General features: G+C 38.1%; 1 protein-coding gene across 2 annotated transcripts in view; it reads left to right on the forward strand.

The window, feature by feature from the left end:
* CFAP47 (cilia and flagella associated protein 47) overlaps positions 1-15,451 on the forward strand; it is a 193,289-nt gene that overhangs the window by 106,783 nt on the left and 71,055 nt on the right. For both annotated transcript variants that reach the window (XM_081858847.1, XM_081858846.1), the window contains exons 49-51: positions 685-796; positions 2,798-2,911; positions 9,147-9,244. In XM_081858847.1, coding sequence (XP_081714973.1) covers positions 685-796; positions 2,798-2,911; positions 9,147-9,244 — 324 coding nt within the window. The remainder of the gene's footprint in view (positions 1-684; positions 797-2,797; positions 2,912-9,146; positions 9,245-15,451) is intronic.

Consider the following 15,451-nt stretch of genomic DNA (forward strand, 5'->3'; position numbering starts at 1 on the left):
AGATGCCTCTGTGCTGGTGGTGACATCTGTTGTCAAGGCAGAAAGCTCCATAGATGTAGTTCCATTGCCAGTGGTAGGCCTCAAAAGGTGTATTCTAGAGACAAGATGATGATGGGGCAGAAACAGCCTTGGATCTGCTGGATCCACAGTCTCTTTATTGCTGTGATAGGCAATGGGATTGGGCTTATTACCTATGCCAACCAGGAGCTGGTGTGGGTAATTGCCTTTAACATTTGTTTCAATGGACAGGATTCCCTCCATCCCTACACTCAAAGAATGCTTGGGTGACAATAAATATATTACTCATCCCCACCTCCCACCCTAGCCGGCACATCTAGGAGATAGGCAGGGGTGAATTTGTGTAAAATGGCAGGCTAAGTGTTTAGTGAACGTGGCACAAAACAGAGGTCCTGATTTTCAGTAGCTGGTCAGAAGGAATCTTTCAAGGAGTTAATGTACCTTCACTTGATTAATAGTACCAAATTTTAACTCTGATACATTTGAAAGAGCACAGCAGAAAGTGTTCCCTTCATTCTATAGTCAATTAAGCACTGTAGGAAAGATTAAGAGAAATGTAGTAATATTTGTACTTGAACTCACTGCTAAGAGCTATGTTTTCAACATTATCTTGACAGTGCTGCCTTTGCCATTGTTGGTTTTGCTGCTGCTTTTTTGTCATACTAGGTATCTTCAGATCTTCCAATTGTCAGTGGTGACCCAATTCTCACCGTAGAACCTGGTGACACAGCTGCATATACTCTGACTGTATTCCCATGGAAACGCGGAAAATTTCAAGGTAGGTTTTAACCTAGTGCTACATTGTAAGTATGAGATAATTACCACATGATTCCACAAGACACAGCTAACTGCTAATGAAATTATGCATCACTGACCTCTGTTTTTTCAAAGTATCAATTAGAAAAGTTTTTCTCCTTCCTCAACAATCCACTTTTAATAACATTGCAATTCAAAATCTAAGCTCTACCTAGATTTATCCTAATTCAAAGGCAATTTGAATTTTCACTTTCCTGAAGGAATGTTGAACTAGTCTAGGATTGTGCCATTTATGCCAATTTGTCTTTGACTACAAACCAAAGAAAGAAGAGAGCATGCTCAGAGTCAAGGCTTTCTCTGCTGTTTTTGCTACAGTTATCGTAGCCAAAGAGACATTTCACTGATTAAACAACACAATAACCTATTAAAGGGCTGCTCCTTCAGCAGCTGAGCACAGGGATTTGTTTTGAGTAACATAACTGAGCTGAGCTCACAGTCCTTCCATACAAAAATCCTATTCCTGGTAGCCCCAAGATTTCCTTACTTGAGCAGTCTAATTTAGTGAGGAGGTCTTAATTTGTTCGTGCTGTTATGAAACTTGGGAGTCAGAAATCCTTGCCAACCTACAGCAAGGTATCAATAGGTCTACCAGTAAATCCTGATCTACCTTTTGCCCATCTCTTATCTAGTCCAGAACTGTCTCCTTCCATTAACAGGAGTTTCAAACAGAGGTTTCCCCCATTTTTCTCCCTGACAACTTTATACTGAATTCTGCAGTGGATTGCATCCAGACTTAGTCATGCTTAGAGTAACAATGAAAAAATGAAAATAGTGGGACTTAAGTAAGTCATGACTAATTTGTTCCACTGATTTCAATTGTCTTTGCTGAGCATAGACATCTGGATCCATTCTAATAATTAGGCAATACGAAGATTTTTAATATTCTGGCTAAATGTGGCTGGGCAAAGAAATATGAATATGGTTTCTTTTGCATATTGCGTTGTGTCTTTTACTCTGTTTTACATTACATTAAGTTATATCCCCCTGTTTTTGGGGTTTTTATTTTACTGCTGAAAAGGGAAGCAATACAATATTCAGTTTTATTTGTTTGCTTAAAAATCCCCTTTTAAAATTCCAAATTCTTTTGTAATTGATTTTTCATTGTAGTCCTGCTTTCATGTAAAAATTAGTCTATATAGCTTACCTGTAAAAGTCTCCTACCTTCAAACTGGAGCCTAGGTGCTCACTTCATCTTCTTTAGATTTCAGAATGAGATTTCCAAAAGTTGACATATTCACTAGGGACTTTTCTGTTGCAAAGGGTAAATGAGATTGATTTCCATAAAATTCCTAAATTTTACAACAGGGAAAAATAGAAGGTATTAACTTTGCTTAACCACAATTGACAATAGAAAGGTGGGGCAGAATTCACACGCGTGGTGCTGAAAGGAGCGCAGCCCCCCAATAATAATAAGAAGAGTTTGGATTTGATATCCCGCCTTTCACTTCCTTTAAGGAGTCTCAAAGCAGTTCACATTCTCCTTTCCCTTCCTCCCCCACAACAAACACTCTGTGAGGTGAGTGGGGCTGAGAGACTTCAAAGAAGTGTGGCTGGCCCAAGGTCACCCAGCAGCTGCATGTGGAGAAGCAGGGACACGAACCCGGTATCCCAGATTACGAGACTACCGCTCTTAACCACTACACCACACTGGCTCTCCAATATCTAACAATATCCAATATCTATCTATGTCTAACAGGTTAACAACATTATGTTTGCTTTGGGGGTCAGGCCTTAAAATTTGAACTGGAAAAGGGATGTCATTTCCTGAAAGCTTATTAAGCCATGGTCCGTATTTGAAGGCCCCAATTCCAGGTATTTCTCCAAAATGAAATATCTAATACAAAAATTCATTTAAGCTAAAAACATGGATTTTGTCTGATAAGCAGGGTTGCATGAGGGTTTCAGACCATCTGATGAAATGAATGCCTTGATTAATAGAACATCTGGTAACTATTTGTTTCAGGTGTAATTGTATTTGCTGCTGAAGATGGAGAACAGCAACGGAAGACAGATGGTGTACAGATCCCTCAGAAATTATCAGAAGCACTACCGAAAAAAGCCAATGCAGCAAACACTGGTAAGTTTTTTATTATGGGTAATTTCATTATCAGTCTGTATGGATGTTCTATCATCATTCATTTTTCAGTGAAATGCATATTTTATACACTAAACCATGTGCCTTTTTAAATAATGCATACTGCCTGGATGTAAGCTGACTAGTCTTTTGTTGTTTTGAGAAACATACTTATTTAGGTTAAATACAAACTGCTTGTTTGTATTTAAAACACTATTGCCAGTAATCAAACTTGAGGCTTTTTAGACCAAATAATATATCAGAATAGTATAGAAACCTTTCCATTGAAATTATACTTCATTCAGTATAATTTATTCAGTTTAAATTATCCTCACAACCAGTTTGTAACTATAAAGCATTACTATGCTACGAGTGGAAACCTGGTAATGTTTGTGACTGTTCAGTTGAAAATAAATTGCTTTGTGTCATCTTTTTGCAAGTCACAATCATGCATCTGATAAAGTGGGGTGTGGTTCATGACAACTTATGACACAATAAATATGTTACTCTTTAGGGTGCTACATGACCCTTAGTTGTTTTAGCAACCATATGTATGAGTCATAGAATCATAGAATCATAGAGTTGGAAGAGACCACAAGGGCCATCGAGTCCAACCCCCTGCCAAGCAGGAAACACCATCAGAGCACTCCTGACATATGGTTGTCAAGCCTCTGCTTAAAGACCTCCAAAGAAGGAGACTCCACCACACTCCTTGGCAGCAAATTCCACTGTCGAACAGCTCTTACTGTCAGGAAGTTCTTCCTAATGTTTAGGTGGAATCTTCTTTCTTGTAGTTTGGATCCATTGCTCCGTGTCCGCTTCTCTGGAGCAGCAGAAAACAACCTTTCTCCCTCCTCTATGTGACATCCTTTTATATATTTGAACATGGCTATCATATCACCCCTTAACCTCCTCTTCTCCAGGCTAAACATGCCCAGCTCCCTTAGCCGTTCCTCATAAGGCATCGTTTCCAGGCCTTTGACCATTTTGGTTGCCCTCCTCTGGACACGTTCCAGTTTGTCAGTGTCCTTCTTGAACTGTGGTGCCCAGAACTGGACACGGTACTCCAGGTGAGGTCTGACCAGAGCAGAATACAGTGGCACTATTACTTCCCTTGATCTAGATACTATACTCCTATTGATGCAGCCCAGAATTGCATTGGCTTTTTTAGCTGCCGCGTCACACTGTTGGCTCATGTCAAGTTTGTGGTCAACCAAGACTCCTAGATCCTTTTCACATGTACTGCTCTCAAGCCAGCTGTCACCCATCTTGTATTTTTTTGCCCAAGTGCAATACTTTACATTTCTCCCTGTTAAAATTCATCTTGTTTGTTTTGGCCCAGTTCTCTAATCTGTCAAGGTCGTTTTGAAGTGTGATCCTGTCCTCTGGGGTGTTAGCCACCCCTCCCAGTTTGGTGTCATCTGCAAATTTGATCAGGATGCCCTTGAGTCCATCATCCAAGTCGTTGATAAAGATGTTGAATAAGACCGGGCCCAAGACAGAACCCTGTGGCACCCCACTAGTCACTCTTCTCCAGGATGAAGAGGAACCATTGATGAGCACCCTTTGGGTTTGGTCAGTCAGCCAGTTACAAATCCACTGACTGGTAGCATAGTCAAGACCGCATTTTACCAGCTTCTTTACAAGAATATCATGGGGCACCTTGTCAAATGCCTTGCTGAAATCAAGGTAGGCTACATCCACTGTGTTCCCTTCATCTACCAGGGTTGTAATTCTGTCAAAAAACGAGATCAGGTTAGTCTGACATGACTTATTTTTCAGAAATCCATGCTGACTATTGATGATCACAGCATTCCTTTCTAGGTGCTCACAGACTGTTTGCTTAATGATCTGCTCCAGAATCTTCCCTGGTATTGATGTCAGACTGACTGGGCGGTAATTATTTGGGTCCTCTCTTTTCCCCTTTTTGAAAATAGGGACAACATTTGCCCTCCTCCAGTCTGCCGGGACTTCGCCTTTTCTCCAGGAATTCTCAAAGATGACTGCCAGTGGTTCTGAGATCACATCTGCCAGTTCTTTTAATACTCTTGGATGCAGTTCATCTGGCCCTGGAGACTTGAATACATCTAAACTAGCCAAGTATTCTTGTACTATCTCCTTAGTTATTCTGGGCTGTGTTTCCTCTGCTGAATCATTTGCTCCAAATTCTTCAGATCGGGCATTGTTTTCTTTATCGGAGAAGACTGAGGCAAAGAAGGCATTGAGGAGTTCAGCCCTTTCTGTGTCCCCTGTTTGCATTTCACCATCTTCTCCTCTGAGTGACCCCACTGTTTCTTCAGTTCATATTGTGTTGGTGCAAACTTCATTGAATCATTCAAATGTTTGTTCTAAATCCAAATTCTTTTTGCAACACAGAGTGATAGTTTGTTTTCAATGCATATTTTATAACATTTACCATGTAGTTTTTCACACTGTATATTTGTCATCAGTAATTTGTTCTCATATTTTTACAAAATATTTTAAGCAATGCTCTTTACTATATGTTATTACAGCACATGTTGTTATTTGAGTTCACAGTGCATCTTAGTTTTGAATATGTTACTGATGCAACTAGTCACATATTTGCTACAACTGTGTTTTGTTCCTTTTACTTTTGCAGTAGAGAGAAAAGTATGATTCCTATTTCTTGGCCTATAATCCTATATTTCTAGTGACCCTGAGAAAATGAAAAACTTGAAGTGCAGACTATTATACAGTGCATGGAGAGAAGGGGTGAAAGAAAGAACATAAGGTTGAAATACATAATTGGGGATAAAAGTTATGCAATAGCATTGAGGTGAAATTGGCATAGTAGTTAATGCAAACTGAGCATGAGTGAATGGGGAAAAGGGAAGGATCTTATTTAAACTATACCAGAACCTTTACAAAAAAACCCAACCCCAACAAATTGGTGAAAGATTTCATAAGACAAAGACAAAAATGCATTATGTACTGCTGTGATAAACGAGGATCCTATGTTTTGCAAAGAAAAAAAATGATATAATGGCTAATGGAAAATGTCTAACTTTTTAAACTTTATGACCACAGTCCACATTTACTGATGTTGCATGCCAGGCATCAGGCATTCCACATAGGAATATTATTTCTTAGAGAATATTTTTAGCAATTTTTTTGCTAAATTTTTCCCCCCTGAAGATAATATAATGAAGGCGACATGATATATTTTCTTAAAACAAACCTTTTGTAAAGAAAATAACCAAGAATGGCTGATAACTTTTAACAAATTAGATCACTTGGAACTTGGAATCTCTTTGTACATGTTTCTAGTTTAAGGACCAAAAATGAAACTTGGATCATAGACTTATCTAGTCCTAGGTTTTATTCACTGGAATATTTAATTCAGGTTTTCTTTTGAAGACTAAGTTGAAATTTGTACATTTTAAATTTCTTTACTACCTGCTGCTTTATTGTGGTCTATCAAATTTTAAAATAATTATGTTGGTCAATTGTTGGGCATTATATTTACTTCTATTTATTGTCATGTGATATATTCCCTCAGAGCCTTATTTTATTATTAGCAGTTTCTGGGAAATGTTTGAGAATGTATTTTCCAAAAGAATAGTCTAATGAAAACCCATTAATCTCAAATGTACATGTAGTATGTGGCTGAGTATGATTTGCCTAATTGCAGCTTTTTGTTCTCTATAATTGCAGGGATGCTTATGTAATTAGGGCTGCCTTATTGTTAATATTAATGGACTTAAATTAATACTTGTTTTAAGGGTTATTTCATGTAGGTGATTCAGATTTTAAACTGGAGTGGCATTGCATTATCTCCCTGAGATAATCACACTGAAATTGTTAAAAAACAACAACCCAGCTGAATCTTATATTAGGCAGGCAGAATTAGCTTCTTTTATATAATGATGTGTTCAGTCTAAAACAAGCTAAACATCCAAACAGACTAGTATTTTGAGGTTGATTGACACAAGTCCTAAGAATATAGACAGGCCAATAAACAGATGAATAATCAATAAGGGCACTTTATGTATTTACCACAACCAGTGCCATAAACTCTTTGCTAAATCATAAATAAAGCATAACTTTCTCACCTATTATTAAAAATCCATTAATTGCTATTTTTGGATACAACTTGCCAAACCAGAGGAAAATCACATAAGGTGCACACTTGCTAGTCCACATTTTTCCAATTTATTTTTTAATTGGCCTATGATTTTTTTAAAAAGACCTCTTACCTCAAATCAAGTGCTGTTATTTCTACTTAGTTTCCTTCAGCCATCTAACCAACTCTCTGTTAAAGAAGGCATGATTTATTTTTCATCAAATACATATTTTCTCCAACTTAGCTTGCATTCTTCTATAGTTTGTACAGCTTTCCTCTGGCTCATTTTCAGTACTTCAGCCAACAATACATTTCCTGTAACTTACATGACCCACATACTGACCCGAAAAAATTACTAATTCCTATTGCCTATGTATTTTCACGTAGGTGGGTGTGAAATGGTAGAATCTAGAATGATAGATCACACTGGGTGAGAAACAGAAGCTTATTCCATTTATATTCAAAAGCTGTTTTGCTCCCTGCTGTGGAAGATGTTTTGTTGTTGCATTCTCACAAGTCTACTTGATAAACATGTAGAGTCTGGCTGACTACTGTGGGAAACAAAACAGTAGATAGGCAGACTGTGGTCTGATCCTGTAAGGCATCTCTCCTTTTCCAGTTAAATATAAATGCCATACAAAGTTTGCATGTGTGTGTGTGTGTCAGTGTCACATTCTGAAATAAATATGTTAGATATAATTACCATTAAAATGTTTTTCTTTTGGATTAAACAAGAGAATGTTACTTTTGGTGTAGCTCCAAGCCACAAACATAAGGGGATTCTTACATTTTCAATCAAGAAACATTGATATATGAATAGCATAATTTGCAGAGGTTGTTGCCTAAAAATTTGTGTGATTTCAAACCAGACTTCTCAACATATTTAAGCAACAATACTGAAGCTATGTAAAATTATCCGATGCAAAATAATTTCTAGAAGTTAGGGAACTGGAACCTCCAAACAAAAAGTGATGGCATGATGCTTTAAGGCAGATTAAAAAGAAAGAAACCCCACAACAACACAATGATCTCAGTTTTCTAAGGAGTACATGTTTAGAAGATTTTGTTAAAAGCTTCTGAAAATTTCAGCCTTTTAAGGTTTGTTTCCCAAGGACTGCAACTACATGTCATGTCACGAACAGAATTTTAGATGACTAATATCCAGTTAATGGGGTTATGGGGAGAATTGCTAGAGTTATAAATGTGGCAAGAAATGGGTCCAGTTCCCATACGTAGTCTAATACCCTGCCTGACCCAGAGGGAAGGAGGTTGTAACTTCTCTCTGTTTCTGGTAGAGTAGTGGGGACAAGGAGTCTTAATTGGCCTTGCCTGCTGGGCTTTTAACTCACTTTTTGTAACCCCAGCAAGTACCTCACCCATCCTAGAACTTCCATGAGACAGGTGGAGCCTGAGCCATGGGCAGTGTCATCCGCTGGTTTTACCTGATGTTGCTCCTCTGCCTGTTGCTGGAGAAGTGGAAGTGGTTAATAAAAGGTTGTCTTGGGGCTTTCTCTGGCCCTCAGCTGCTCTGCTTCTGGCAACAGCAAACCCGTAGACTCAGTACCCTGAGCAACTCTCTCTATCTAGATAGTGATTTTAGATGGTGAGAGAAGTATTAATAGATGCTCCATGGACAAATGACTTTGTTTAAAGGAGGTGGACAAAACTCTTGGCTTGTTGTATTGTACTCTAAATGTAAGTGAAAAATGTATCTCAAATACATGGGTATGTAAATAAATGACATTAGGTTCTTGAACATTTCCATCATTAAGCTGTTTTGGTTCAAATATTTTGAATGTCAGTCTATATTAGCCAGTATCCAAATAATCAGGAAATTATTCAGTGAGACCAGGGGTACCTCAGATTTGTTTGTCTTGAACTGTAGCCTCTTGACCCTCTCAGTCACCTGGCAAACTTAATATTTCAGGGTGAATGTGGGTTTCATTTTAAAAAATACAACAATTGCACAGAGCTAGTGCAAGGCTTTGCATGCCCCTAAGTTGCAATTTGGATCCAAGGCTATAGAATTTAGATATTAAGGGGGCATAAGTGCTTTCCATACAGGAAATGATTTCATGTCTGCATTAAGTCTTCAGTTAACACTCAAGATTCATTGTGTTTCCCCCTGCCCTCCTTGTTTCTTGACCTGTTTAGGACAAAGTCCACCATACAGCAAAGTCTGGTTTTCCCTGGAAATCAATTGTATACCAGCTGCACCAGAAAAAACTATACATGTTGAATGCGCTGTTCTGGTAAGATTACTTTCACTTATGGCCCAAAGAGATCTCCTAGCTGTGTATTTGGATAGGTTCATGTGATAATTTACATGCTCTCTCAGCTCTTGTCCTCCACGGCTGTTAAAGATCTTGCAAGAAGGGACTGTCTGGGTGGGTCCAGGGGATGGTTAATGCCTTCTTGTAGGAGGAGTTGATGCCCACCACACTGAAGGAGGTGGTTGCAAAATGTATTGTAGAAGCCGTGCATTGGAGACTATAGCTAAGGTCAGTTTGGTGTAATCTGAAGCTTGTCAGAGCTTATGCTTGGGGTGCTTTTATACAAAGTTGTGATTTCTTCTCCAGAGTACATTGGTTTAAGGTATGAGTATTACTTTGTAAGAACAAAAAACTTTACATACTGTATATACATTTTGAACAACACCATTGTTTCTCTCTGTGTTGCTCCCCTTTTAAAAGCTCTTCTTGCAGAGTATATGACCTGATTTTCAGCACAGATTGATTTGCCCCACTTTTAGAAATGAGGGAGAAAATTTTCACCATACAGATAGATGGAGGTTTAGGAGCTGAAGTCAACGTACAGTGAATGCTTTCCTAAAAGATATCAGACCCAGGAAAAATGCTCAAAATTAAGGAGGTAGTTTCTGTATGAAAAGAGTGGAGGAGAACAAGTGTTAATGAGAATAATATTAAATGTGACTTGGTGTTTATCGGAAATCAAAACTCACAGTGGAGCGTACAGTGTTCAGAATTGGGAAACCACAGGTCATAAACCCAATAATTCTGCTAAATGAGATCATGGTGTTCTGCAGAACTCCAGTGATGGCATGCTTTTAAAGATCTGTGTTGGTGTGTCTGTGCCTTCAATAGGAGCCAGATTTTTATCAGACAGCATAAAAATAGCTGACAGATAGTTTGACAGTTTGCTGTTTTACAGGTATTTTCCAATTGTGGCTTTATTTCGGCAGGTTTAAGTCATTAATGCATTATGGAAATTCAGTATCTGTTTATATAAGCTGCCCAGCAGCCCACATCTGCAGCTGAAACAGAAAGGTGTTTGTTTTAATATGCAAACCATTGCACTCTCTTTGACAGTAAGAGAAAATAGTACAGCTATTCAGGAAGAAATGGAAAAAACAAAACAAAAATACCTACTTCCTATGTGCAGTTTTGAAAACATTCTCTAAGAATGTATGTCGTTCTTGAAATGTGCTGTTAAAATATTAATAATAAGTGATCATGCTGTGCGTGAAAAAGCAAACAAAATGTGTTTGTTGAGAGGATGTTCAGATGTGCTTAACTTTTGAAAATGAGGAGTGCAAATTTCAGTAAGGGCCAATTTCCATTTAATTTCTCTCTGTACAAGCTCACATTGTGGGGAGGGCTGCATTTTGCATGGTAAAATACTGTATAGGGATAGCCATACCAATATATTTTCTCAACACCATGTTTGCTTCTGCTTTCTGATGTGTGTACTGAGACAATGAGTTGGTTAATCCCAGTTACAAAAAAGACCACTCTAGTAAATAAGCATTGGAATGCCATGCACAAAACAACAATCGAAACCCAACAAAACCATCTCTGTTTCTGAGCTAAATTTTGGGAAGCAAATCTATGTGCTTGTAAATATGATTACCCCAGAATGAATGTAAGGAAAGTTTGGTCAAGAAATTCTCCTCATGCCTGAAGTAGGCTTGAATGCCTGTCTGGAGGGAAGAAATATCTGTCTGGCATTTGAGAAGCAGAATCATGACCATGCTGTAGTTGTGCTAAGACCCCAGTGTGGATAAAGTACAAGATCTGTTACTGGATGTGGCTAGCAGCAGTGGATGATCTTCATGAGTCTCCTTGTGCCCCCAGTAAGAGTTGGGATCATGTCATCCTCTAAAACAATGGAAAATTGCTTTTGCAGGTGTTTGTTCCATGACTATCATTTACCAATACGTAATTGAATTGTAATGAGGAAAAGTAGAATGCAGAAAAGTAGAGATAATTAATGGGGGTTTCAAAGGACCCAGTAGCCAGTGCTAGAGGTCACTCACTTCTTTGCTTAATATTATTTTTGCTTAGTTTCAAGTTTAGCTAAGAGATTTTTGCATGTTCTGAGGCTTCTGAAGGCCTGCTTGCCCTTTTGCTGTCTTTTTAAGGGGATTAATTTCTTGCTTTGAGTAGGTCCCATTTTCTGTTTTTTAGGCTGCTCTTGGCCACTTTCTCTGAACCAGTCTTCTTGGGCTTGAATAGTTTAGATGTATTATTTATATGGTTTCACCCCCTTCTGCCCCTTCTTTTCTCTTTATTTCCTTGTGAGGTTCAGAATGCACTATTTCAATTTTAAACTCTCCCCTCACTCTATTTCCCCCTGAATTCATTTCCTCTTTGGACCATTCTGGATCCTAGACACTAGATCCTGGATTCATCTTTCTCATTTTCTCACCTTAGCCCCCCTTGAATGATGATTTAGCTCCATATACTCTGCTCTGTAGCTTTTGTAGCAGAATTTTATTGTGTGACCATAGGTTGTAAAAACAACATGAAATTTAAATGGTTATATAAATCATTTTGTAGTTTAGCAGCCTTGGCAGGGTAGCCAACAGCCCTGAGGGTCTCAAAGTCTACTTGCTTTATTAAATCCTTCTTGCCTCCAAAATAATTCAGTATATACTGGATTGGATCTGGTGTACGTTTTGAGAATTTGAGAGCTCCTGCCGTTTATTAAAGTGACTCTGATCCATTGGAAGCTCCCTCTGGTGGAAGAGGCAGGAACAGTGGCTTATCTTGACTTCTCTCCTTCCCTCCCACAGCCTCTGGGGAAGAGCTTTCCAAACTGTGTGTCGCAACATGCAACATGTTGACTGCAGTGTGTAGGTGTGTTGCGAAAACATTCCCCATGTTCCTCCTGGGGCTGGAAAGGGGTTAGTTTAACCTCCAGTTTGCTAGTAAAACTGAATTACTGTGTCATGAAATGATGCATGTCTAAAAAGTGTGTCACCAACATGGAAGAGTTTGGAAAGCTCTGCTTCGCATGTCGTTAGCCAGGGACTTAGTGAGCCAGGCAGGAACTTCAGAACTATTACCTATCACCTCAGCTCCTGTCGTCCTGGGGAAGACGGGTGGGCCTGCCACCTCAGGGTCAGCCAAGAGCCCATATTTTTGACGTGGTTGTCCATCTGCAAATTCTGCCTTGGAAATCAAGGCATTTATAAGAGCAGTGAACTATTGGCATCCTTCCCAATCATTTTCTGTTTCTTAACAATTAAAAAACAGCACTTGTATCAATTTGTGCTTTCCCTCTCTTCTTTTTTTCCATTTTGTGTTAGTTTGCAAACTTTTAGGAGAGGTCAGTACAGGATCATTTTCCTTTCCCTTGGTTCATTGGTAAAGCTTTTGGTGTGATTTGTTTATCTATTTCTTCATTTATTTCTGTTTTCAGCAAACAACAGCTACTTGATTTATTTGTCCATCAATTCATTTGCTTTCTCTTCTTTTCCCTTTAGACTATACAAGGTTCTTATGGAGAATCCCTCACCTCCCACCTCCACTCTGTGTTTGTTTTTAATGCTTTTTATTCATTTCCCGTTGTTTATTTCTTTTAGTCTGCTGGTTCAAAGTTTTATCCTCTGCTCTACAGCTCTAGGCTATCTGTGATTTCATTGTGTTGAATTCTTTTGGTGCAGTATTAATAATATTATTAGTTTTCTCTACTCCTCCCTCTAGGTCTGGTGTCTCTCCCCCCCGCCCCCCGCTGAGCCTTACAAGGGGATGTACAGTGGTACCTCGGGTTACATACGCTTCAGGTTACAGACTCCACTAACCCAGAAATAGTACCTCGGGTTAAGAACTTTGCTGCAGGATGAGAACAGAAATCGTGCTCTGGCGGTGCAGCGGCAGTGGTAGGCCCCATTAGCTAAAGTGGTGCTTCAGGTTAAGAACAGTTTCAGGTTAAGAACGGATCTCCAGAACGAATTAAGTACTTAACCCAAGGTACCACTGTACATGCAGCACTGAACCTTTCTAAGGGATGGACATGTTAAACCATCTGCTTAAGGATTTTTTTCTTGCTGGGTTGGGCTAATTGTTACTTAATAAATTGGTTTCACATTAAACTAAGTGACAGTCCTACTGATAACTTTATAAATGTACACCTATTCAGTATAGTTACAGAGCATGTCGTTATGGATGTAGAGAAAGTAATAAATGTTTATTTTTGTCATTTTAAATGAGAGGACATTTTCTCATAAACTTCAAATTGAGTTGGCATATTTATAATAATAATGTTTCTCGGAGTTGAGAACCACAAGGTGGATTTTCATTTGTAGAAATTGTGCACTTCCACAACACCTGGCAGTGTTCTGTGAAACAACAATGGTAGGGTGGCTGATGAGCAAATATCTCAACTTTGAGAAGGCTGCTGTTAATCATTCTAACTAAAAGCTCAGTATAGAAAATAAATTTATTCAGATCATCTTGATGGATCATAAGAAGTAACTATCAAAAGGAGAATAAACAGCTATGTCTAGTGTGAAAATATTTGATATGTACACAGTCGCTGCAAAATACTACATTAATCAATTCTCTGGTGCATCACTAGGTGGCTAGTGTAGATCATAAAAAATCTACTGTCTTGAAATAAACCTGGGAAGACTGAAAAATGGTCAGCAGAGGGCTATTCATTGAATGGTTAGATGTGTGTTAATGCTCATGAAAATGAGTTGCCTAACATGTCAAATAGCAGAACATTTTTTATTAATTTGTCATTAGCTCAGTGCTTTCTGTAAGCTTTAAACATAAAATCATCCCATTGAATACTGCATAAATAAATGCAGTTGAAAGTAGATTTAAAGCAGTGGTAGAGACAATTCCATAAAACCTGGTGTGTGTTGAAATGCTATCTGAAATTCAACAACTAATTTTCTGAATAAGATGGAGACAAGTTTTGTTTCACTGACATAAATGTGCAGTAACTCTCTTTCAGTGTCTGGAACTGCTCTGGGCTTATGCATTTTTTCTGAGAGCTAAATTAAATGCATCATAAGGTTTAAAACAACTAGGGCTGGGTGGGAGATAATGCTAGGGAAATAACAGTTTGTTTTTTGAAGGGAAAAAAAATCCTCATCATTATGTTTGCTCAGCAGGAGTTCTTAATATGAGGCAAGCATCAACAGTTTGGTTATTCAGCAAATTTCCTGTTGTTGGAAGCAGATTTTGACATACTATTTTTCAAAAAGTTGCTTGAATTTTACCACATTTCTTTACATTAGTACAAAGTTAATTACTATAGCAATATAAAATGTTGTTGCAGCATTGTGCAGGTGCCATGGAAAACCATGCATTGAAACTGCTGACTAAGGAAGGAAAAACTCTGAGGCAGAGAGTTGACCTGGCTTAGATGAACTTTCGCTCCTTTTCACCCCTGTAATTCTATGGCCTTCACTACTTCTTGGTAACTGAATGATACCTTATTGCAACAAGGCCTCAAATCAATATATATATTTATTTTATTAGATATATTTATAACCTAGATTCCTAAGTTATTTCAAATATAATTTTGTTGTACCCTATTTTACAGGCTTTCTTTTAGGACAATGACCAGGGGGGTAAAGAGACAGTTCAAGAGTCCTTTGCAACATACGCATTTGAAGATATGTTTAGCAATTCAATTTAATGATATTTCTAAAAACTCTATATTTCACTCCATCTGTTATTTAAAAAACACACTTGTGAATAAGTTTGCAGTGTATTATGTTTTCAGTGGCAAAGAGTAATATGTTGAGTGCTTTCTAATGCTTCCTCACACAAACTTCTGTAGTTTAGATAACAACCAGTGGAATTTAAACTACAATATTAACACTGTAACAACTTTGCACGGAATCTTTGCAATTAAGCCCTAAGGGGCAAGAATGCATAGGAAAAGGTCTCTGCTTTCCAAATGTTGGGAAAATATTCCATATAAAATTTAATAGGAGTTCAATTAAACATGTTAAATGAGGACCACTTACGAAGGAGCTGAATGTTGGCAGATGCAGAGATATTAACAATTTGTATAGACCACACTTTCTTTGTGAAGCAGTTCTTTAATTAATATATGCAGAAAACTGGAGCATTCCGAAATTCTATAATTACTTCAAAAGTGGAAGAAAATGTGAGACAGCTTTGCTGCTTTCCCAACACACATGTTCCTGAGCCAGTTATCTTATCACTTGGTTTATTTATTGATAGCTAGAAAAT

The sequence above is a fragment of the Podarcis erhardii genome, assembly GCF_964252035.2.
Source record: "Podarcis erhardii genome assembly, chromosome: 4".
Classification (NCBI taxonomy): Eukaryota; Metazoa; Chordata; class Lepidosauria; order Squamata; family Lacertidae; genus Podarcis; species Podarcis erhardii.